Raw genomic sequence first — 25356 nt, forward strand, 5'->3', positions numbered from 1 at the left:
TTGATGCCAACTTGCACTTTTGAGCCACATTGATGCATGCATTTTTTATTCTTTCATGGTGTGCTTAAGGACCTAGCTAGCTTCAGTGCATGCTTGTAAGTCACCAAACCAGTGAGGTCCTACTCCTACTCCTTGTTCATTAATTACTGACACTAACAATACATAAATCTTCTCTCCAAATTAAATTCGATACTTCTGAAATTGTTTTTGACCATTGCTTAAGATAACTAGATTTTTTGACATCTAGGTGGAAAAAAAGTTTCATATACATCCAAATGTTCTGCAAATGAGAGGATTTCAGAAATTGAACATGCTACAGCGTCTATGGGTTTTATTAATGTTAAGGAAAACACACTCATGAATTTGAATGTCAAAATAATAATATTACTTTTGCAACTTAATTAGCCAGTACCCTTGTAAGTGCTAATTTTTGAAGCAGTAATAACTTGCTACTGTGTTTCTTTTACCTTACTATACGTTACTGCTATTTTGGTTGCACACGAAATATGATCATTCGATTAGAGAACAATTATTTTAATGAACCAATTTGATTTCAGTTAACTGTCTTGTTCATCTCTGAGGTTTCTTATTAGGCATCACAGTACTTTTGAGGCTTATGTAGCAAAAACTGTTGGAGGCTTATACTTTTAAAAGTAAATAAGCACCAATTGCTTATTTAAACATCGGTGTTTGTACCTTTTAAAATAAAATAAAATCTTTTTAATTAAAAATATATTTCATTAATTTGTAACAGTTGCTCGATCGAGCAGATTAGAAATTTCAAATGTTGATTTTTTTTAAAAACATTTAATGTCAAAAATATTTTGCAGTTGCATTTTTTTTTTATTTTTAATTTTAATACGTACTTTGAGTGGTGAATATTCTTTCTTTCCTTTTTTTTCCTACAATAATAATAATAAAAATATTATATGACTGTTAAATTATTAATAAATAAGGACACAAGTAATAAATCATAATCAATATTTAATACAGACTATGCTTATATGATTTTTTTTGTTGAATATAGATGCTTATATGAGTGATTCGACATTTTTTTTTTCATAATTCGTAGTTTTATGAAATGGTGAATTATGAATTTAATTAATGTACTATTCTTCACACTTCGAACTCTAAAGCGCACACATATTTCTCTCTATAGTTTTAAAGCACATATACATATACAGATTAGATAGACTATTATTGTATATTCATTTAGAGTCATAATCTGTTTATTAGTTCCAACCAATTTCCATATGAAATATGCTACTGAGTTTTTTAATTTATAAAAAAAACTAATAAAACTTGGATAAAATTAAAAATACTTGATATTCTCTATACCACTCATAGAAATTGGCCGAAACATAAATATATCATAATTCGAATCATTTTTCTTATTCAATGAACAAGAGTATTTTGATCAGTCAATGAACCAAAGTATATGTTGCAAACTAATAATTTTCTTTGCATAATTAATTTTACTCTATATTTCATAAACAATATGAAATGACCCAAAGCATCTACGACCCTTTCCTTATAAACTCATCAATCTCTCCGCCTCCCTTCCTTTTCTCCTCTCTCCCGTTTATAACCATTCCCTTTCTCTCTCCTATCCAACGGGTCCTTCTTTTAAGGTTCGTCATGCATGTTTCCATATATTAAAATTTTCTTGTTTTCCGATTCAAAAAAAAGATAGGGCAATTTAGATTTCCTCCTTCAGATTCTTCATTTACTTTTTTTGCAATCGTGAATACAACAACGTACTTTACAGTTTATAGATAATAATAAATCATCGATCAAGAATATGGGTCGTGTTAAACTTGAGATAAAGAGAATAGAGAACCCCACAAATCGACAAGTTACATTCTCTAAACGTAGAAATGGCCTCATCAAGAAAGCATACGAGCTATCAATCTTATGTGACATTGATATTGCCGTTATAATGTTTTCTCCATCAGGACGTGTGAATCACTTTTCCGGTAGGAGAAGGTACGCTCCTCCTTGATCATATCTTAATCTCTTTCTCTAATTTGCAAACATTGGATTTGAATTAATTTCCTTTCTCATACATTTGTTTGTTAATTATGTATAATGATATGTATATTGTGTAGTCATTTTATTTTTCGTAAACATTGATATGAAAGTATCACAATTGACTAAGACATCGTCCAACTATGTTGGCACCCCAAAGTCAATTGATCCTCTATCAAATACTAAAGAATTCATTCCCAAAAAACAAATAAAGCAGCACGAAAAAACGAGTACTATTTCTGAAAAATTCTAATATAATGAAATCAGGAATTAGATCTCACCAAATAAAGCTTTGGCAGTGAGTATGATGTGTCGTCATTTGAACGAAATAGATCGAAATTAATCTCCAGAATTAATATAACAAGGAAACTAATGCATCTGAAGGGTTGGTTGCTTCCAATCCATTTTCAGAAAGTTAAAAGTTATTCTATCTCCATTTTCTTATATTTCTACATTCGAAGGTTTAACTCATGAGTGTAATTAATAACTTGTCATGTTATTTGTTGATTTATTTTAATTTGGAGGATGATATTCGTCTTAATAGAACACAACAAGTTTTCATAAGCTTCCCTCAAACTTCTATATTGCCCATCAGGGAATTAGGATTTCTCTTAATTCTCTTCCTCAACAATGTCTTGTTTATGTTTTACATGCGATGGCGCACGGTTAGATAACAAAAATAGTTATATTTGTCCCAGTTTCGTTGAATAATTAGATTATTTTTAAAACAATAGTTAGCTTTTTTTCTTCTTGGAAGTTAGATTGTTAAGTTGTGTTCTACCTTTTTAGCTGAATGGCCATATCTCTGCCCTGAGGATTAGGATCTTAAGCAAGATATATTTTTTGTTGAATCTTTGCTTCATCATCGTTGGCCTTCTGAATTTGTTGAAAAACAGCAACTAATATTTTTGCCCAAAATTTTTTTTTTAAAAAAAATGTCAAGTAGTTATTCTTTTAAGAGAAGTAACCTGATAAGTAAAATTTAAAGCTAAACCATCCAATGGTTTTTTTTTTAAAAATAAAATTCTTAACCTTGTAGAGATATATTTATACTTATGTTTGACAGATGGAAATATAGTGTGCATGACATTAATCTAAACGCAGCTTAGTTATACTTTATTTATATTTAACTAGCCTTTCGGAAATATAATGTGCATGACATTAATCTATACGCAGCTTGTTACCAATTTTTTAAAGATATCTTCTCTTTCCACCTCTTAATTTTTCCGGTCTTTGATTTAATTGATTTATATTTTTCTATATAATGAATGTGAGATTCATTATTTGATCATATAATGAGCTATAGTCATTTTGTTATTTGTTGTGGTATTCAGGATTGAGGATGTTTTCACTCGTTACATTAATCTTCCTGATCAAGTAAGAGATAAGTAAGTTCTGAACCTTGATTTCTCATGTGATATGGTGGTTATAAATTTTTTTTTATTGCATTGAGGTTTTATTATTTATTGTAATTTGTTTCGTGTAGCGCTGTAAGTTTTCCTGAGCTACCCTACCGCAGGTATAATTTCAAGAATTCTCTGCCTTATTTCCCATATAATACTTAATTTGTCCAGGTCACTAAATCTTTTCCTGATATATTTATTTGTGGCAGGGGTATTCAGAATAAGGAGGTATTTTCACTTACTAAATTTATATAAAAATCAAACCCTTTCCAAGAAAAAATAGAATTTATTTTACAATAATATTTCAAGCATGAATATTTGACGTTTGAGTAACTAATTTAATTAAAAATGTATCGCTTATCATATGAATATTTATAATTTACAAATTATTATATATGTTAAATTTATTAATTTTTATAATTTTTTTAAAAGCCACACTTAGAATGATTTCTAATTGATCCACAATGTCTTTATACTAAAAATACATATAAATTCATAACTTATTTTTAATAGAAAAGATCTGTAAGAGTTTGTACAAAAAATAATAAGTCACTTTCAAAAGTTTAGTCAACCACCTATTAAGAAGTTATAAAATAAAATCATTCTTTGACTTAGCTTAGGATTGGATATATTTTACAAATCTTCGAATTAAAATGCCTAGTTGTTTTTTATTGTTAACATGACTACTCCATAAATGTTTGGACATTTTGCAGTATCTGCTTAGGACCCTTCAGCAACTAAGGAGTGAAAATGACATAGCTCTTCAACTGGCCAAGTTTGTATAAATGTTTAAAATTTCTTTTAATAATTTTTTAAAATATTTTGGATGATCTAATAGTGCTAATTTTTGTTTATTCTTTCCTAATGCTTCAAACAAGTCCGGGAGACATTAACTCTGAGATTGAGGTAATTAAACAAACCATGCTATATTTTATGTTAAACACTAACTTTTTAGTTACATCATGTTCACACCGACATATATTGATTTATGCAATCCATTCTTCTTTTAAAATAAGACTCTTATTTCCATTATAATTCACAAAATTATTATTGAAAATCTCTTCTTAACCAGGAACTCCAACAAGAAGTTAATAAGTTACAGCAACAACTTCAAATGACAGAGGAGCAAATAAGGTTCCTTGACAACAAAATTACTTCACACTTAATTTTCATCTTAAAAATATTATTACTAGCTCATATAGTATTTGTTTATTCTTTTATGCTTTTCAATAATGTTTTTAATGTTGGAAGGATAAATACAGGTTATATGAACCCGACCCATTAAAGATGTCAACTATGGCGGATCTTGAAAACAGCGAAAAGTATCTTGTAGATGTCTTGACACGTGTCATACAGAGAAAGGTTTATAATAATCTATATCAATCTTTAGGGTCTTAGTGATTTAGTACTTTGTACAAATCTATATTATTTGGAAAACTTGTTAACTGTGGTTGCAGGAATACTTGTTGAGCAACCATCTATCTTCGTATGATCCATCTGGTATTCAGGTAATCAATGAATTCAATTACTAAGGAATATTTTTTTTTTTTTTTTACAATAAGTAAGTCTAGAAGACAAATTTAATATGGTCATGTAGTTATATAAAAAAAATTAATTATAATAATTTATTCGTAATTACATTGCTATTTTTTTTACACTCGTTCATTTAAAAATTATAATATATAGTCATTAAGTTAATCGAATTTTATAATTGCTATTCCAAGTCATTCTAATTTTTGATATGTTAACAATGTGAAATTTTTACACTAATAATGTATAATTTTATTATATAAAGGATTTAATTTAAATATATTGACAATATAAATATTTTTTACACAATTATCCAATATATAATAATAAGATTGTCAGATTTTGTAATAATTATTTTAAAAATAATAAAGAAAATGATATTTGTTTGATTTACACTATAAACATCTTGTTATCGATAAACTCTTAATACACTGCTATTTTGATTAATTAGGATTATATAATTTTGGCAGGGGATACCGACCTCTTTCGAGAATGTAGGTTGGTTGCAGGATGGGAATCAGAACCATACCCAGATTTTTGATGCATCTGCTCCTTTAGATCCTTTGAGGTTTCAATTTCATGTTTTTATACTTTCTGATTAATGATGATTTCCTTTAGTAAAATTGAAAACACTTCTCGTAAGAAAAGAAAACATTTGTATAATATTATTAATATAGTAATAAAAATAAAATGACGATGATACATATCCAGGGACTTGTCTTCCACCGTGTATGGTTCATTTTCCCAAGGGACAAGTTCAAATGCTAATCCACGAATCATGGGGGAGTGCCACGTGTCAAATCCAAGTGATGGGAACCTTCAAGCATGGCCTCTAGGGTACACCTTGTATCCTCATCATCATATTCAGCATGGCATGGTGGGACCCGACATGACAGATATGATGCCAAATGGGCAGGTGAACATCCCAATCACTCCCTCACACGTGGAACAACCTAAGAATGAATCTGTAGAATATGACCAGTCCAAACAACCTCCTCCTCATCATCAACTTAATGCTCAATGACACATACCATAATGGCTAATGCTATTACCATTGAGATGCCAAGTCTCATTCTTACTCATTTTTTTAAGATATAAATGCGAAGCATGCCAGCTTCAAAAATGCCCTATTAACTTGTTATGTGTAAGATTACATACATGATGATCATGTGCATAGAAAATGTAATTCGGATGGTCCTTGTATTACCAAAGAAAAAAAATAGAATAGCTAACAAGAAACAACAAGCAACAATTTTGTTCTCTTTTACATTCACTGCACCAAATTTTACTACGACAATTAAAGGTTGTCACGATTAGTTATTTAAATAATTTAATCATAACAATATAATAACATATAACAATTTAGTTTTTATAATCATAACCCTAACTTTTTTTTCACCGATCATGATTTTGTAAAATCAGTTTTATTTTTTAAAAAACTGATTATATAACCAGTTATTTATTCAAAACTGGTTATTTTCTTGTACTGTTGATAATTATCAACTGTACAAGAAAATACTTGTATATATGGGAGGTTGTTTGGTTTGTGATTATTTGGGTTATATGGAAAAACATGAACTCTTGTGCATTCCAAGCAAAGAAGCAAGAATTGGCTGAGATGATGGTTATATGGGAGGTTTGTTGAAGGTTTTGTCATGGAGATGGCTAACTACCAGAGGTGGATTTTCATATCCTTTATCATGCTGCAGGTTTAATGTTACAGCAACTGTGTAAAAAATGTAACCTTTGTGTTCTCACGATTTTTTTTATGACATTCTTGGTGTGAAAGTATGGATGTTGGGGTGACCTAAAATAAAGGATTGGAACCAACGGCTACCGGGTTCATACAACAAATGGTTTTACAGATGGAATGCTGTAGTCGTTGGGTACTTATTCCTTTGAGGAATTATAAAGTTTTCAAATTAAAGCTATGTGCATGGATGCTAATATTTTGGTTGCCTAAGATTACAAACGCTTTTGGGGCCTTTCAGGTGTACTTGTAACAATTCCATTTCATTACATAAACACTAAACTATCACATATAAAGATTTACTTTTTAGTCTTTTTAAAAGCTTTTGAATTAATTTAATTAATGAAAATATCATGAATTTTTCACAATTTCAAGCATGTCATCTAATAATCGCAAATAAATGTCATCAAGTCATAAAATATAAAGCAAATGCTAACTAGTGCTCTACTCTTACGACATTGGTTAATGAATTAAAATGAGAAAGATTTTATTAAAATGTGCAAAATTGTGTTATCCATAACTTAATTCTTTTAAGCTATCTTATGATTTTCACACATTAAATATATTTTTTCCTTTTAATTCCTTAACTATTCTTAAGAACATTGGCTAGTAAGACTCTATTAATCTACTTGTGTTTTAGAGCACTACAACATCAACACATCATAAGATATCCAAAACAAATCTCAAGGGATTTCCTTAAGGGAATAAATACAACATAGGTCTATAATTATATATAATCCCTAAGCTAGTCCCAACTAATATAAAACATAAATAAAATGATTAAGGGTTGGATCCCTAAGCCCACCATCAAGTCTCATTACTAGAAAAGAGTTTTTAACATCGTTTATTTTGGACATTCAACATTAGTTTTGAATCGATATTGAAACTACCGACGTTAAAAGTATCAACGTTAACATCGGTTATGAAAACAATGTTAAAATACACTACACAACATCGATTTTTAAGAAAACTGATGTCATATTATAAGAAATAAACCAAAAAATGTAAAATATGCGAAAATCAACATCGATTTTGTTGAAAACCAATGTTGTGGTGCACTCACAACATCGATTTTTGTAAAAATCAATGTTGTGCAAACAACATTAGTTTTAAGAAAAATTGATGTTGTGGTGCAAAAAATATCGGATTTTAAGAAAAATCGATGTTGAATTGTGTATTTTGAAACACTTTCTTCATCGATTATGAAAAAACCGATTTTGAAAGTCATATACAACATCGGTTTTCAACAAAATCAATGTTGATTTTTGCATATTTTACATTATGTTTTCTTTATAGGTCATAGTTTCACATCTCCTTGTTCTCTCCCACCAATTGACTTATTGTCAAAGACCAACATCTAAAAAGATCATCCTATCGTCTATCAGGTGTCAAAGACCAACCCTCTAAAAAGATTATCCTATCATCTATCAGGTGGAGGAAGCCTAGTAAAAATTTGTATATTTATACAACTCCTCACACAAGGGTCTTCAGGCTTCAAGCTTGAACAAGGCACAAACAAACTATATACATTTGTGCTGAGATTTAACTTAGTCTCTGAAATTTAATTTAACTGAGTTTCTCTTGTTCTTTTTATTTCCGCATTTATAGTTTCATCAAAAAGTTAAAAAAGTTGTGACTTACTTTACATCTTATTCATTGGATTAAGTCACAAATGTAAACGATTGGTTATTAGTTATAAAATGGATACATGACAATGAGATTAATTATGATTTGAGTTTAGAAGTTAGAATCTCAGCAGCAAGACTTCATATACAGAAAAATACTATTTTTATTACCGAGGAAAGTGGAGTAGTGTAATTAGGGGGCAAACAAGATATCCATCAAACAAAGTGGGAAAAAAATAGGTACAATAGAACAAATTTCTAGGTGCACCTAACAAAATATTGGAATAAAACATCATTCTAGAAAGGGATTACTATTACAATCTTTTTTTTTTTATTCGGCCAAATGAATTTATATATTCTTTGTTAAGAACATAATACTTAAAAGATGAAATCAATCGTTTACTCTTTCTTTTTGCTGTTTTACATTTTAATCCTCTTATAAGTAGCTAATCCTACACAAGAACCTAACTATTTACGTAGTAATTAGATTAATTAGACAAATACGTTATTAAAGGTGACTTTTCAAATATTGTATTATACTTAATGTTGATTAAAGATATTTACGTAGTAATTAAAAATAAAAATAAACATTGTTGATTAATTGGAAAGGAAAATAATTTATTTATTTATTTACGGTGATATAAAAATTCATATGACATGCAAATAGAGATTATCCTATTTGAGAAAAATACATTGCGGCATAATAATTAGAGTACACAGAGATTATCCTATTCTTAAAAGCATGAAAGTTCTAGATAATATGATTTTGACGATTTATAACTAATTAAAGTGTAACTAATTTTTGTTAAAAAAAATGTACAAGCGTAACTGATACATTTTATTGAAGTTGAATACTCAAAATGTAAATATTATTAAATAACTTTGTATTTTTGTATGGTACTCTTGTTAACATTCTCTAAGAATTCTATATAGGAAGAAGGGGCTTTCATTTTAAGTGCATGTAAATGACAGACCTGGCTTGATTAAACACAACATCAAGTAACAAACAATTGGGATTTACCAGCTTACTTGTTTCTAATCTCTCACTACTAAAAAAAAACCTTTCTACATCGGTCAATTAACATCGGTTATTGTGAAAACCGATATTAATTAAAGCACGGTAACATTTTTGTAAATAAATGGAGTTACTTAACATCGATTTTAGAAAAACCGATGTTAACTACTTCATGTTAACATCGATTATTTAAATAACCGATGTGAACATGATGTTAAGATGAATATGTTAACATCGATTTTGGCAAAATCAATGTTAACTGCATATAGTTAACATCGGTTGTGACAAAACCAATGTTAAGGAGTTGATCTTAACATCGGTTTTTTAAAAAACCGATGTTACTTAGTTGATGTTAACATCAGTTTTCTAAAAATCGATCTTAACTATATTCAATTAACATCAGTTATCCTTAAAAAACCGATGTTACCTAGTTGATGTTAACATCAGTTTTCTAAAAATCGATCTTAACTATATTCAATTAACATCAGTTATCCTTAAAAAAACCGATGTTGTTATGTTTATAAGTTAAAACGTTGAAATTTCACAACCCGCGCGCTCGAAACCCCTACACTCGGTCTTCTCTTTCTCCTCCCGCTTGAAATCTGCCGGAAACCGCTCGCTTGACACCGACATTGTCCCACATTGTTTTCAATACTGCTGAAAACCGCTCGTTCGAACCCACAGAACCCCCTATCGAAGAAAACCCTACACTACTCTTGGAACTGTGGCTCGAAGAAAACCCTACATACACTCCTCCACTAGGTACTAGGGTGCTAAAACAGTTCATGTTTGTCACTTCTCCGCGAGGTACTAGGGTGCTGAAACACTTGTGGGTGCTCAAAGCTCAAAGCTTTCTCCACGAGGTACATAGGTCAACTTCGTGTTCTTTGTGGGTTGTTGTACCTATGTGCACGATGGTAGAAGTATGCTAAGTTTGAGTGGGTGTTCATGTTTTATAGTTTTTTTTATGCTAAGTTGCTACTTTTATTGATTTGTCTTTGCTTTTTTTTTTTTTCTGTGTGCATCCCATACCTAGCACAAGGCCACATAAACCCAATGCTCAAGCTAGCAAAACTATTGATTTCAGTTAAACTTAGATGCTCCACATTCTCAATAAACTACCCAAGCTACTCTTCTCACCAATGATGTTGGTCTAGTTCTGTTATGGCTATTCTGTGACGTATATTGTATTCTATTTTTTTTTTGGCTTTGAATTCAATAATTTTCATAGAATAGAATGACAAATGTTTTGAAATCTTTGTTTTTCAACCTTGTTTGACTGATTTTTGAATGATAAAACATGTATAATTTTATTCCACTGGCACGGGTGATAAGTGCTGAGATATATTTCTTTATTAGGTTACATCTAAGATTAATTGAAACTTGTATGGATTTAATGTTTAGAAGGAAAAAGTTAATATTCGACACATTAGGGCTAGGTTTGGACATGAAACTAGAAGCCCTGGATCAACCACTGTTGTACTTGTTCCCCTTCTTGTTGAATCACTCTAGTCCTCAACACCTGGTATGGCTGCAGTGTAGTGGATGGTAGAAATATGCTAAGTTTGAGTGGGTGTTCATGTTTTATAGTTTATTCCCTTTGCCCCTAAATAACATTTATTTTGTAGGATATGTTGATCTAGGCGACCCTTCTCAAATATGTCCATATTGTCAAGCTGCTATGTGGTATGAAGAAAGAACGAGGAAAAATAGAAAGCAAGCTAATTCCAAATATAGTCTTTGTTACAACATGGGAAAGATACAACTTCCTTTTCTAAAGAATCCTCCAATGCTTTTGCAACAACTACTATGTGATGACGAATCACGCGAAAGCAGAAATTACCAACAATATATCAAGGCTTATAATATGATGATTGCATTCGGCTCTCCTAGGGCCAAGATGGATACAAGTTTGCTCAAAGGAAAAGGTCTAGCAATATACAAAATTCATGGACAGTCATGCCATTTGATTGGAAGCCTGCTACCAATGGTTGGGAAACCACCAAAATTTGCCTAACTGTATATATATGATACAGAAAATGAAATTGGAAACAAAAAATGAAATTGAAAACAGAATTGGTGCAATTAGGTAAATGTGTTTTTTTTTTACTTTGTTTACTTTGAATGGCTAAATGACGCTTTTTATTCAGTTGTCACACAGGTAAATGATGGACTGAATTATTTAGTTTATGTTACTGATGACATTTTCAGTATTTGTGCAAGGCAAATCTACTTGATTCAAAGCTTGTGTCGAAGTTAAAAGATATGCTTGATGAATACAATGTCTTTTCTAAGTCTTTTCGGATGGCGAAAGACAGATATGATAACTATTAGAAAAAGAATCTTAACCTACAATTGATTGCAGATAGGAAGAAGGATGGAAGGATTTATAATTCGCCCACAGTTTCAGAGGTGGTTGCAGTTATTGTTGGTGATGCAAGTTAACCTATAAATCAAGACATAATACTTGAAAAGCAAATTGGACGATTACAAAGAATCAATGAGCTTCGTTCAGGTTATCTTGGATTGCAATATCCTCTGTTGTTTCCTTATGGTGAAGATGGGTACCGCGGTGATATCAAACATAGAGATACAGATGATTCTTATGAAAGGAAGAGAAGCAAACTAACTATCAGAGAGTTCTTGTGTTTTAGGCTGCAGTCTAGAAAAGATGAAACACAAAATTTATTGAGGTCTAGAAGTTGTTTTAGCAATTCATTGTTGATGGTTATACAATGATGGAAACAGAATGATTATTGTTTATCAGATCTCATCAGAAGTAGTTGCGTTGTGTTCAATATAATACTTTAAAAAACTCACAGCACCAGTTGAAAATCAGCATGCCAATTGTGGAAAGCGTATTGGCTTACCTTCATCTTTTTTTGGTAGCCATAGATATATGGATCAATTGTACTTTGATGGAATGACCATTTGTAGCACTGTTGGATTTCCAGGTTTGCTCTTAACATTCACTTGCAACCCGTACTAGCCTGAGATTCAATGATTTGTTTCAACTCTTAATTTATCTGCACAAGATCGGCCACACATTGTAACAAGAGTTTTTAAACTCAAGCTAGAACAATTAATGTCTGACTTAAAGGACAGAAATTTTTTAGGAAATATGCTTGCATGTAAGTTATTCATTCCTAATGCTCTTAGTGCTAAACTTATCATTGCATGTATACTTGTGATTAACCTATCCATCTTCCAATTGTAGATATTTACACCACCAAATTCCAAAAGAGAGGTTTGTCACATGTTCATATATTGTTGTTTCTAGATGTTGGCAGCAAATATCTATCTCCTACAGATATTGATCATATCATATCAATTGAGATACCAGATTCTATTGAACAATCACAACTCTAAGAGTGTGTCAAAAAACATATGATGCATGGTCTATGTGGTCATGCAAATAGGCAGCCACCATGCATGAAAGATAGAAAGTGTTCTAGATATTTCCCAAAAAAAATGGCAAGCTGAAACTGTTGTTGACCAAGACGACTATCCTATTTATAAAAGGCGTAATGATGGTAAATATACTGACAGAAATGGTGTAGCACTAGACAATAGATACATGGTACCATACAATCCATACTTATTGTTGAAATATCAAGCTCACCTCAACATAGAATGGTGCAATCAATCAATGTTTATCAAGTATTTATTCAAGTACATTAATAAAGGTTATGATCGCATAACCGCAGCTCTTGTGCCCGTTGAAAATGAAGATGGAACAACTAAACAAATTGTTCATGAGATTAAGCATTATCTTAATGGTAGGTATATTTCTCCTTGTGAAGCTTGCTGAAGAATATTTTCATTCCAGATTCACAAGAGATCACCTGCTGTTGAAAGGTTGTACTTTCATTTGCCTGGTGAGAATTCAGTCATATTTAAAGATGGTGATAACATTGATGCCTTGCTGTCCAAGTCATTCGTTAAAGAGTCCATGTTTACCTTTTGACTGCAAGCTAATGCCGTTTTCCAACAAGCAAAAGATCTTACATATCTACAATTCATAACAAAATTTACATACATTGCCAATAAAAGATGTTGGAAGCCACATAAAGGAGGCTATACAATTGGAAGGCTTAACTGGGTGCCTCCAAGTACTAGAGAATTGTATTATCTTAGGATGATGTTGGATGTAGTTAAAGGGCCAACAACTTATGAACAAATTCGTATAGTCAATGGTCAATTGTATTCTACATTTAGAGAAGCTTGCTTTGCTATGGGTTTCATGGTTAATGATAAGGAATATATTGAGGCTTTAAGAGAAGCATACCATTGGGGTTAAGGCCAATTCCTTAGAAGACTCTTTGTAACAATGTTGTTATCAAACAGCATTGAGAGACCAAATCATGTATGGTCTGAAACATGTGAGTGCCTAATTGATGGTATCCTTCATTGGCAAAGAAGGATAAGAAACATACCTGGTAACATATATTAAACCATGGCTTCTTTTTCCAATTACAATTATTGTTCAGAACTTAAATACTCTATTTCTTTTTTTGTGTGCAAAGATTTGCAACTGGAAATAGAAGAGTTACAGAATTTGGCATTGCTTGAGATTGAAGATATATTACAATCCAACAAAAAATCATTGAAGGATTATCCAGCCATGCCTTTTCCAAGACATGTGGTGTTGTCACATATAGGTAATATATATATATATATATATATATATATATATATATATGTTGAATAGAATTATGACAAAGCTCAATTACAACAAGATTTTGAAACATACTTTGCTTCTCTAATAGGTTAGCAAATACTAGTGTTCTTTTTAATTGATTATGTAGTATTAATACAGTAGAAAAAATGATGGCTCATGTAGTAGCTACCTTCCTTTTTTTCTATGCAAATACACATGAACAGAGGCATATCTTTGATAGTATCATTAATGCTGTCAATAGAGGCGCTGGTGGAATGTTTTTCCTATATGGGTATGGAGGTACTGGGAAGACCTTTATGTGGAAGACATTAGCTTCTACATTACGTTCAAAAGGTGATATTATGTTAACTATTGCGTCAAGTTGGATAACATCATTGTTATTACCATATGACAAAACTGCACATTCAAAATTTTCTATTCCTGTGCCTACATTACAAAACTCAATGTCTAATATCCACCAAGGTACAGAACAGGCTGAACTATTAAAGGCAACCAAATTGATTATATGGGATGAGGCTCCTATGGCTCATAGGTATTGTTTTGAGGCATTAGATAAGACATTGAGTGACATCATGTGTATGTCTAATTCTGACAATGTTCCATTTGGTGGAAAAGTTGTAGTATTTGGAGGTGATTTCAGGCAAATTCTTCCTGACATTCCTAGAGGAAGTAGATCAGATATAGTGCATGCTACTATAAATGCCTCATACCTGTGGGACTACTGTACTGTCTTGAAGCTGACAAAAAATATGTGTTTGCAGTCGAACCTCACATTGACAAATTCACAAGAAATCAAGAGCTTTTCCCAGTGGCTGATAGATGTTGGTGATGGGAAACTAGGCAAAAGTGATGATGGCTGTTATGAGATAAAAATTCCACCTGATCTTTTAATAACAAGCTTCACCGATCCTATTGAAGCAATTGTAAACCATACCTACCCAGATATCCAGAAGAAGTATAAAGATGAGGAATTTCTCAAATCCAGATCTATACTTGCTACAAAAAATGAGGTTGTAGACCAAATCAATGACTATGTATTAAACATTATCCGAGGGGAAGAAAAGGGGTATTTCAGCTATGACTCAATTGACATGACAAATGCTGCAGCAACTAAAGCTTTTGAAGCAATTACACTAGAGTTTCTACATTCATTAAAGACATCATGAATACCGAATCATAAAATTAGGCTGAAAGTTGGCACACCTGTTATGTTGATTCAAAATTTAGATCAAGTTGAAGGCCTATGCAACGAGACAAGGCTAATTATCTCTAGAATGGCCAACCATGTTATTGAGGCACGAATAATTTTTGGAAAAAAATGTAGGAAGCTTGGTTTACATTTCGTGAATGTCATTATCACCATCTCAATCTCCTTAGCCTTTCAAGATGACTAGAAGACAGTTCCCACTTATTGTGTCATATGCCATGACAATCAATAAATCTCAAGGCCAATCTCTTCAATGTGTTGGATTATATCTTCCTCAACCAGTTTTCAGTCATGGCCAACTTTATGTGGCATTCTCAAGAGTACAGAGCAAAGCTGGATTAAAAATTCTTATTCATGATAAAGAAGATAAACCACTAAATTCAACAACCAATGTAGTTTTCAAGGAAGTACTACAAAATCTATAGTTAACTGCAGGGTTATTAACTGCATTGTAAATTGGACCAACTTCATGACTTCTACTTTTTCACAATTTCACCAAGACAACATTCAGTACAATTTCATCCTCCTAAGCTTGCAGCATAAGTTCTATAAATTTAGTTTATTTACTTGCAAACAGTGTAAAACTACATGTGTTTGTTAGTCACTGTATGAAATATTGTATTGTAAGTGTAACAGTTTTGTGCGAGTCATTGAATAAAAGAATAACTATTGTATGCCTAAGTAGATCCAAGTTGTATTTTGATGCAGTAGTGATTATCAACCACCAGGTTTCTGTTTTACGCTGAATGCATGTATACTTGATGCAATTTTTATACTAAGTGTCTGAAGCAAATGTGGTGTAACTCTGCTGCATATATGATGAGCAATTGTGTTGATATAAATACATTTCCAAAGCAATCAGAATCACATCATGTGCAGTTAACTGTAGTGTTATTAACAAATCTAAAAGTTGTATAGCTTCATGACATCTACTTTTTGCATAATTTGATACATAACAAAATTGACCTCAGCTTCATCTTGCTAACCTTGCAACATGAGTTCTTTATATATGGTTTATTTATTTCATCTTCAGCTTAAAACTATATGTGTTTATAAGTTATTGTGTGCAAAATTGTACTGTCAGTGTTACTCATTAAATAAATACTTGATTGTTTCATGAATAAGTAAATTGAACTGATATTTTCAGGAATCAATGCTTATCAACCATGAGGTTTCAATTTTACACTGAATGCATCTAAACTTAATGCAATGCTTATAGTTAGTGTCTTAAACAAATGTTGTGTAACTCAAGTGTAGTGTACTTTATATTAAATACCTTATTGTGATTAAATGGTATGATAGTGTAATGATGCAGCCTTCAATTTTCAGTCATAATACAATTTTTTTAGCAGTTGGTAAGAGCATCATAATTGTGTAGCCATGAGTTTCATATACTTTTTACAGAAGAGGTATGACAGTTGGTAAGGTTGTAACAGCTTAAATGACATACTTTTTTCACAGTTTCATTGAATACAAAATTTGTCACAACTTGATTATCCTAACCATGGAACATGAGTTTTTAGATATGCTTTTTTTACTTGGTTTCAGTTTAAGACTATACGTGTCTATTAATTACTGTGTGCAATATTATATTGAGAGTGTAAGACTTTGTTGTTCCTAATTGAATTCAAACATCGTTGTTGTGTAACTAATTAAAATCAACTGATGTTTTGATGCAACAACATCATTCAACCAAGAGGTTTTAGTTTTACACTAAATGCATCTACACCTCATGCAATCTTTATACTTAGACTCTCTCATGCAATGTTTTAGTTTTATCACTTCAATTGAAGGAATTTCTCATTTTTGAATTTCAGTTGCATGTTCCACAACCTAACCAAAATCTTGCATTTTCATTCTCCGGTGTACAGAGGTTGTCCACTTGTGTTGCTTGAAGAAATTGACTTCACTTGGTAAAAACAAAAGCTTGTGGTTCTTGTGGAGGTTAGAAGAGTTACCGGAATGAGAATGTAGAAATGAAAATTATTGGGAACATGGAAAATTCATTTCATTTTGCAAAACTTATGGTATAATATAATAATGATGATTAATTATTATTTTTATTGAAATTATTTTTAAAAAAATTACTTAAATCTTATTTAAATTTAGTTACAAACGTAACAATATAATCCACAACAAATAAAATATTACAGAAGTTGCAAGAAAACAACTAGAGAAATCAATCTAAAACCAAGCTTGTGGTTATTCCTCTATAAAGTTCCATTTATTCTTGTATTTAAAAAAGAAATTTCAATAAATAAATTAATGCAAACAATAAAATTAATTTAAGCAGACAAATTCATAAATTTTAATAAAAATATGGACAATAAAGCTTTAACATGTCTCTAATTACTTTCTGCATTTCCCTCTCTTCCCTATCTGATAAAAAAGACATAAGTAGAGTATTAGCATTTTCATCCAAAGTGTCTTCAACTCTCTCTAAATATAAAGAGTCTTCAACTCTCTCGGCATCCATAGAGTCTTCAATTATCTCTAAATCTAAAGAATCTTTGACCCTCTTCGCATCCATGGAGTCTTCAACTCACTACTAAAAAAACAATTTTTATGACACACTTTCAAAGACGGTTTCCATGGAGGTGGCATTTTTGTAAATACAGAATTTTTCAACAAAGACGATTTTACAAAAATCATCTTAAAAGACTATCATTCTAAGATGGTTAGAAGTGAATGGTTGTCATCTCAGGGCTTTGAAGCCCTTTTTCCTTTCGCTCTCGCGAAATCCAGCAGTGCCTATACTCACACAGTCACAAACCCTAACAATGACACCACCACATTTTCTTGCTTCTCCTCCCTTTAGCCATGCCCGAATCACGTGACTGTCGCGTAACCATCATTGACCTTGCCACCTCCTTATCCCGCTTGTGTCCCATTTATCTACATTGACGCTCCAACTCTTTGTACCCCCCCCCCCCCCAAGAACCGCCGCCCTCAATAGCGGAAGAGCTTGTGCTTGTCCCGACTCCCAAAACATACCACAATCTACTGTGTGACATGGTAAAGGATGTGTTCTGTTACGCTGCGTGCTTCCGACGTGGTACCCTAGGATCCAATTCTTCTACTCTTTTCTTCATCACAGATAGGTCTCTCTCACTCTCTCTTTCTGCCATTTTTCCTTTCCGATTAGAGTAGAAATCAATTTCAATTTTTTTTCATCCTTAAGAAACTCTACGGAGCAAATGTGTATCTGAGTCTTCAGATTCTCGATGCTGATACTACTTCTCGACAAAGCATTGATATGGTTCTTCTCACCAAACAATATTCTCTCTTTTCTTCCTTTCAATTTTGTTGTCATTTTACTAATGTAAGGCTTGCTTCCTCAATTGATTGTAATAATTGAAGTATGAATTCATTTTTTTTTAATTTCAATTTATTACTCTATAGAGAGCTATGGGTGATATCTGTGAAAAACTTCTCTGGAATTTTGACAATTGGTGGAGATGGTAGTTGGGTTTGTGAAAAGTTAGACAAACATGTTTTAGATGTTCAATGTTCCGTTATGGTGAACCTATACCGAGAATTTGGTTTCTTTTATTGGTATCTTAGGCTCATGAAAGAATTCCTTCAAGTAAATATAACTAGGTTCTATAAAAAAAAAAAGTAAATATAACTAGGTGACCTTAGGACTTATTTATGTTAAATTAAAATCAAAACAGTGTGAAAGATGCAATTGATTTAACTGGTAGAAAGTTGAAATGCTCATCATTTTCCCCAAGCTCATATTTTAATTGATAAACAAGTGTTAGTACTATAATTTCATGATTATTCTATCAGGTATTTGTTAGCAAGTCGTTAAGAACATATTTAGATGTAGTTTGGAAGGATGAAAGGCTCCAATTGATCCATTTACTTTGGTAATAAACATTCAGATACTTCCTCTGTCATTTGCCTAATTCATTGTATTTGATAATTGAACTTGTTTTATATACCTTATTTTTCTATAAAGTAATGTTAAGATAAAACTTAAGTGGTTTGCAGATGGAAACTGGAGGTTTGAGAATTCTAGTGCTGACCAGCTAGTGTTGTATTATCGATTAGGTTAGAGTAAATTCATTGTAATTTGCTAGTAGGAAAATAACCCGTTATGAATTTTGCTTTGTTTTTAAAAGGTTTTAGATGGTTCTTTTTTTTCAGTGTTTTTTGTTATCTCTTGGACCTATTTGTGATGGACCACAATTCAACTTCTTTCTGTTTTTTTTTTTTTTTACTTTTTGGACTCCTTAGTTTTTGAATAAGCACAACCATTGCAAGTTGTCAAATAATTTAATAATATCATACTAATTTGTAGCAGCTGCTAGATACTGCATGCTAGTCAGTACCTTCTCATGCTATATATTTCTTTCTCCTCCGTTCTTCTTATGAATTACTGATTGTCGAATTACATGCGCACTTGAATTTAACATTCATGGATCGTATGGTTAGAAATAAACATTGATCTGTTTTAATTTATTTTCTTTTTATTAATTATGCATGACACTGGCATGTATGTGATTTGGGGTTCACACCTTATTGTGGTACGTTTTCTATTTCAGCTTGACTTTAGCATTTTACTTGTGAAGTAATATAATCCAAACAAGCTTCAACAACATTCTTTCTGCTCAACAAGTCTTCAATTTCAATCAGTGATCTTCACCTTTCTCTCTGCCTCATCTCCCTTTAATTCAGGTTGGTTAACTTAAATTCTTCTGAATTATTGCTCAGTTAGTAACAGAATTAAGGTGCAACAAGAGTAGGGGAGATAATTTTCATGCCGCTCCAAACATTGATAATTTCTTTGTGACATTCATTGAGGTGCTATGTGATAGACCCCCTGGTCATGATTGGGAAACTAGATATGCTTGCTGAGCAAACAAAACATTGGAGATGTTAAGACAAAGTACATGGGAGTTCTTAGAGTATGAATGCTCTTGCCTCTTGCTCAAGGAGGAAAATGCTTTCGAGGCAAAGAATGCATTTCAACAAGAGTAAATAACTTTCTCTCTTGAGAAATATTTAGATTATATTTTTCTTTTCTTTTTAAAAATTCCATGATAGAATCATTAATATTGTTTTAATAAAAATATTTTTTTAATATATTTGTAAGTATTTTTAGTATTACTTAACATTTTGTTATTCTACACTGATAAAATAGAATATATTACGAGCATTAATCTTTTAAAATTTAAAATTTCTATAAAAAAAATAGTCATTTCATTGCAAAGCTGGCCAAATTGGTATATTAAATTTTTTATAAATTAAAAAAAATATTTATCAACTTTCATGGTTACTTTGCCATTTTTTATTAATTTATTTTTAAATCTATCAATTTTACAATAAATTTAATCTTCATCTTTAGAATGAATAGATTATTTGGTTATAAAATTGTCAAACTAAATTATATAACCTAATGTAATAAAAAAGTTATATAACCTATTTTTTTTAAATAAGCTTATGTTTAGAAATTCAATTTTCTACTTCTAAATGTGTGTAAAGTCCAAAACTTACAAAATAATTGCTATAATGTTCTGCTGTCTTGAATCAACAATTGGCTTTAGATTGCTTGACTGAAATCTCTAGATTTAATTAGACACCTAAAATAGTAATGTCTTATTTTATATGTTTTTTCGATTTGTTTGTGTTAATATTTTTCTTTGTTGTCTTGTTTTCTGATGTGGGTATAGGGTAGGCAAACTAGTTATTCTTCTAGAATTTGAGAATACTCTTCTCTCTTTCCACAAGTCAACTTGAGAATATTACTTATTATTAGATAGTTCATAATCATTCTTATATTCACAGTTAATCTCAAAATTACATATAATTTGAGTTTTTCAATTCAATACAGGAGAAAGAGTTAGTAATCCTCAATTATGCAACACATATATAGAATATATTGACATCATAGTTCAAAATTATGTAATAATTTCTGCTACAAGTAGCATCAATCATATATATTATAGTTGTATATATGATGAGTTGTGGCATGCATATGCTTTTGTCTTGTGCTTGTGCTTGCGGTTGTGGCACTTCAGTATGATCCTTTGCTAGAATAGTAAGCTAGATGCTAGAATAGTAATGATGAGATAAGCAATGAACCGTACTGTAGAGCTCAAACAAATAGTAGTTAAGCATGTTCACAGCTACCTAACTGTACCGAAGATTCTAGAATGTTTTAAACATAATAGCTATGGTATGGTTTAATTTGAAAAGTTAGAACATGGACTTAAATTCACTGGAGTGGACCATCTGTAAATCTCATGCCAGACAAAAGGTCACACTCATGCCCGTGTAAATATCATAACCCATGTGTGCTTATTGAAATCTATCTTGGATATTGCCAGCTTGGTCTATTTTTCTTGGTTTTGTTTTGTTTTTGAGACATGGTCATTATGATTGTGTGCGTATATTCTGATGTTGCTGAATTTTCTTCTATGTGTTATGTTCTCTTGTTTGCAAATTACTAGCATGGAATAATGAAGTTATGTTCTCTTGTTTGCAAATTACTATCATGGAATAATGAAGTGACTTGTGCATTGCCTCTGTGACCTATGACAGTCTGCTGGTAACTCTAGTGCTCTTTTCCTAACTGTTGCAGCTCAAAATCTACTGTCTCAAATTAGCAGAGGAGCTTGGGGTGATAGTTCCTAACCCATGGGTTACTTGCTTTAAGGCGGCTAGTTTACCTGCCATTGTTTGTCTTCTTATGCCATTGATTTTGTACAAGCTCTATCCCCCTGAAATCAAAGACACACCAGAGGCTCCTGCCCTGGCTGCCAAGAAACTGGAAAGTATGGGCCTTGTCATTAAAAACGAATGGATTATGGTCGGCACAATGCTTCTTGCAGTGTCTTTATGGATCTTTGGGTATGTCTTCTGCCATCTATTATATCTATTCCTATGGATGAATGTTTTTTGGACTGATTTCTAAGTTTGTTGACTTTTTGGGTGGAGAACTTGATCCTTGTGGAGATGCTGGAAATATAGAAATTTGAAGAATATTTATTTAAATAATACTTTCTAATTTTTATCAATGTTCTGGCCACCTACTTCATGCTCTTTGGCTTATTATGGATGCTACTTTAGGAACTCTTCCATATGTATATGAACTTAATAAAATAAAGTAATGTCATTAGTGATAAATAGTAACTTTAGTTTGATGTCTTCCAACGGACCCAAACTATTCATATGCAGGTCATTTCACCTTCTGTTGATGACTATGAAGAATTATACATGTCTGTTGAGCAGTATAGATTGTTGTTTTTTCTTAATATTTCTCTTGGTTGAATTCTGTATTATTTGTGTTTTTTTATTTTGCAAAGACACTATCAGCATAGCAAGTGCTGTAGCTGCAATGATTGGTTTATCAATACTCCTCCTATTAGGAGTCCTTGACTGGAATAACTGTTGGAATGAAAAATCAGCATGGGATACCTTAGCTTGGTTTGCCATTTTGGTAGGTATGGCAAGCCAGTTGACAAACCTTGGTTATGTGAGCTGGATGTCTGATTGTGTGGCCAACAACCTTCGGTCATTCTCTTTGAGCTGGCCGGCTTCAGTAGCTGTTCTTCAGGCAGCTTATTTCTTCATCCACTACCTTTTTGCAAGTCAGACTGGACACGTGGGGGCTTTATACTCCGCAGTTCTTGCCATGCATAAGGCAGGTGGTGTTCCTGGTATTTTGGCAGCCCTTGCTTTAGGTTATAATACAAATCTTTTTGGTGCAATAACACTATAGTAGCCACCCCTATTGAATTGGCAAACGTCAGAGAACTCCTTATGAACTATGATGTTTTTAGTTTCCTTTATTTTCCTTGTTACAACTTACAAGCTTTATTTTATTTTAATTTTAATTATATTTTTTTCTCTTTGATTCTGTTTCTAGTCCAAGCTATATTTAATATTCTCTTGTTAATATATTTGAGGTTCTTTCTTCATGAAATGAAAATTTGGTCTTTCATATTCTGATCTTTCATTTGTATTTTGTCTCTTAATATTTCTTTTATGGGTAACATATAACAATTTTTGTTTTTCATGATATGATAATTTATTATTTTAAATTTTTAATTTTAAAAAAAATAAATTCTAAAATATTTCTTTTGAAAAATCGTCTTATAAAATCTACATTCTAAGACGGATTTTAAAAAAGTAATCTTAGAATTCTCAATTTTTTAATTTTTTTAAAAAAATTCTAAAAGGATTATCTAAAAAATAATATATTTTTAACTGTATTTTATTTTAGATAATATCAACAATATATTTTAGTATATAATCTATAAAAACGGCAATATTTATCTTCCTTATGCATGATACATACTTTTCTTTGACTAATATATTTGATGCTTACAGTTGAGAAACAATATGTTTTGTTCGTTGACAAAAGAAAACAAGAAGAAAGAAAAAAAATGGTGCAAGAATGAGATATTTCTTGGCTTGTCCCCAACAACAACAAAAGGTAATTCTATAACTCTCCCTCAACAAAGTGATTATAGTAGCATATTTTCCCCCCATAAGTTTTCTTTCCAAGCTTCGCCTCTAGTTTTATTTGTGTAAGAATTCTCAATAAACAATAATGAAAGGTAAAATTTAAGTTTTTATTTTTATTTTTTTTCCTATTTGTATTTAGTAATGGCACACTCAAGTTACGTTTAAAGTTCAAAATTTCCAAATTCTTCAAATCATACCATGACTCAAGAAGAAGAAGAAGGTACCTATAGTTTTATTTTCTTTCAAATTTTAAATTATTTTTCTATTTCCTTTTATTGGTTATGAATTTCTTCTATATATATTCTTAAATTTTCATATCATAATGGTGGTTTTCTTATAAACTTTTTTCGGTGAAAAATGCAAAAGGACGTACAAATACAAGAAAAGTTGGAAGGGGAGTAACTTATGGTTTAAGTGTTGCAAATAAAAAAGATGAGTACTACAAACAAAATGTGTGTTTTCATTCTACTTGATAAGATGGTGGCTGCTGGACCAAGAGTTGCAGATTTTGTCACTGAAATTTTTATTATTGTTCAAAAGCATACTCCTTTTAACATTGACAAGTGGAAGCAAGTTCCCGAAGTTGCAAAAGAAAAGATAGTTACAAAAGTTTTGGTAAATTTAATTTTTGTACACATAATTTTTTTTATTTTATTTTTTTCGTGTTATTAGCCTAACTTGACATTAATTAGTTTAATTTATTTATCATGTACATGATACTTTTGATGTTGATGGCGTTGATGCAAAGCACACTAAAGATATTATTTTATTTTTTTTCGGCAGAAAGACTATACCGAATTCACAGATGTAGACTTCACCAATATTTCAAAAAATATGAAACAACGCAATTGACTTTGGAGAATAAGCCTAATGATTTAAGTGTTCAAGATTAAGAATATCTCGTAAATTACTATTCAAGTTCTAAGTTCAATGTATGTTTGATATTAAATTGTATATTTTTAGGAAATGAGCACAAGAAATAAATCAAAGCAAATTATTAATCATAGATGTGGAAGGAAGTCAATTCAAGCTATTAGCTTTGATGCGGTAATTTTATTATTATTTAATTGTGATTTTTTCATTGCATAGCTAAATTAGTCTTGATAATGATTTTTGATTGTTTAATTTTTTTCGTTAGAGAAATCCCGAAACTCAAAAGGCACCTAATTTTTGAGATTTAAGGAAAATGACTCATAATTATACCTGATGAATTATTCTTAACTACAAATTATAATTATGATATATTTATTTTTTTTATTGAATTAATAGATGAGGGTTCAAGAAATTATTTTTGAGAAGTTACAAGACAAAGATGAGGGTTCAAGAAATTATTTTTGAGAAGTTACAAGACAATGAGGAGACCGATAAAGACCACATTGTTAATGCAACTTTTCAATCAGTTGTAGAAGAACAGTCACGGTATTGTCATGGTGTTGGTGCGGGCATTCAACCAACTAAGGGAAAATCTATTACAGGGTTATGTGAACAACTTCAAGAAGAGCGTAATATAAGAGAAGAAATGGCAGCGCATTTGGAAGAAAGTCAAATGACATTTGAAGAAAGATTAGAAAAACAAATTGAAGAAAAAATGACATATATTTTAAAAAATGCGTACTGTTTCGGTAAGTATGATTAATAT

At 31.2% G+C, this 25356-nt stretch overlaps 1 protein-coding gene, 2 long non-coding RNA genes and 1 pseudogene across 4 annotated transcripts; all 4 read left to right on the plus strand.

Annotated features, from left to right (window-relative positions):
- The first annotated feature begins 1699 nt into the window (after positions 1 to 1699).
- On the plus strand, positions 1700 to 6167 carry LOC114381219 (annotated as a pseudogene).
- An 8014-nt stretch (positions 6168 to 14181) lies between these two features.
- LOC114381680 (ATP-dependent DNA helicase PIF1-like) lies at positions 14182 to 15198 on the plus strand. Its single transcript, XM_028340915.1, has one exon. It carries the CDS (start codon positions 14182 to 14184, stop codon positions 15196 to 15198), a length of 1017 nt encoding a protein of 338 aa, XP_028196716.1.
- A 2647-nt stretch (positions 15199 to 17845) lies between these two features.
- LOC114381889 lies at positions 17846 to 23192 on the plus strand. 2 transcript variants are annotated; one of them, XR_003660113.1, is made up of 5 exons: positions 17846 to 18340; positions 19790 to 19922; positions 20049 to 20221; positions 21829 to 22097; positions 22553 to 23192. It is a non-coding gene; the product is annotated as an uncharacterized LOC114381889 (long non-coding RNA). The 2 variants fall into 2 exon arrangements; XR_003660112.1 differs by lacking the exon at positions 20049 to 20221.
- Positions 23193 to 23575: 383 nt separating this feature from the next.
- Positions 23576 to 24434, plus strand: LOC114381079. The gene is made up of 3 exons (XR_003659937.1): positions 23576 to 23685; positions 23857 to 23937; positions 24084 to 24434. It is a non-coding gene; the product is annotated as an uncharacterized LOC114381079 (long non-coding RNA).
- The last annotated feature ends 922 nt before the right edge of the window (positions 24435 to 25356 follow it).

The sequence above is a fragment of the Glycine soja genome, chromosome 13, assembly GCF_004193775.1.
Source record: "Glycine soja cultivar W05 chromosome 13, ASM419377v2, whole genome shotgun sequence".
NCBI classification, from domain to species: domain Eukaryota; kingdom Viridiplantae; phylum Streptophyta; class Magnoliopsida; order Fabales; family Fabaceae; genus Glycine; species Glycine soja.

What these genes read in the sequence shown, in the direction of transcription:
- LOC114381680 (XM_028340915.1), top strand. Translation starts at nt 14,182, where the DNA reads ATGGCTCATGTAGTAGCTACCTTCCTTTTTTTCTATGCAAATACACAT.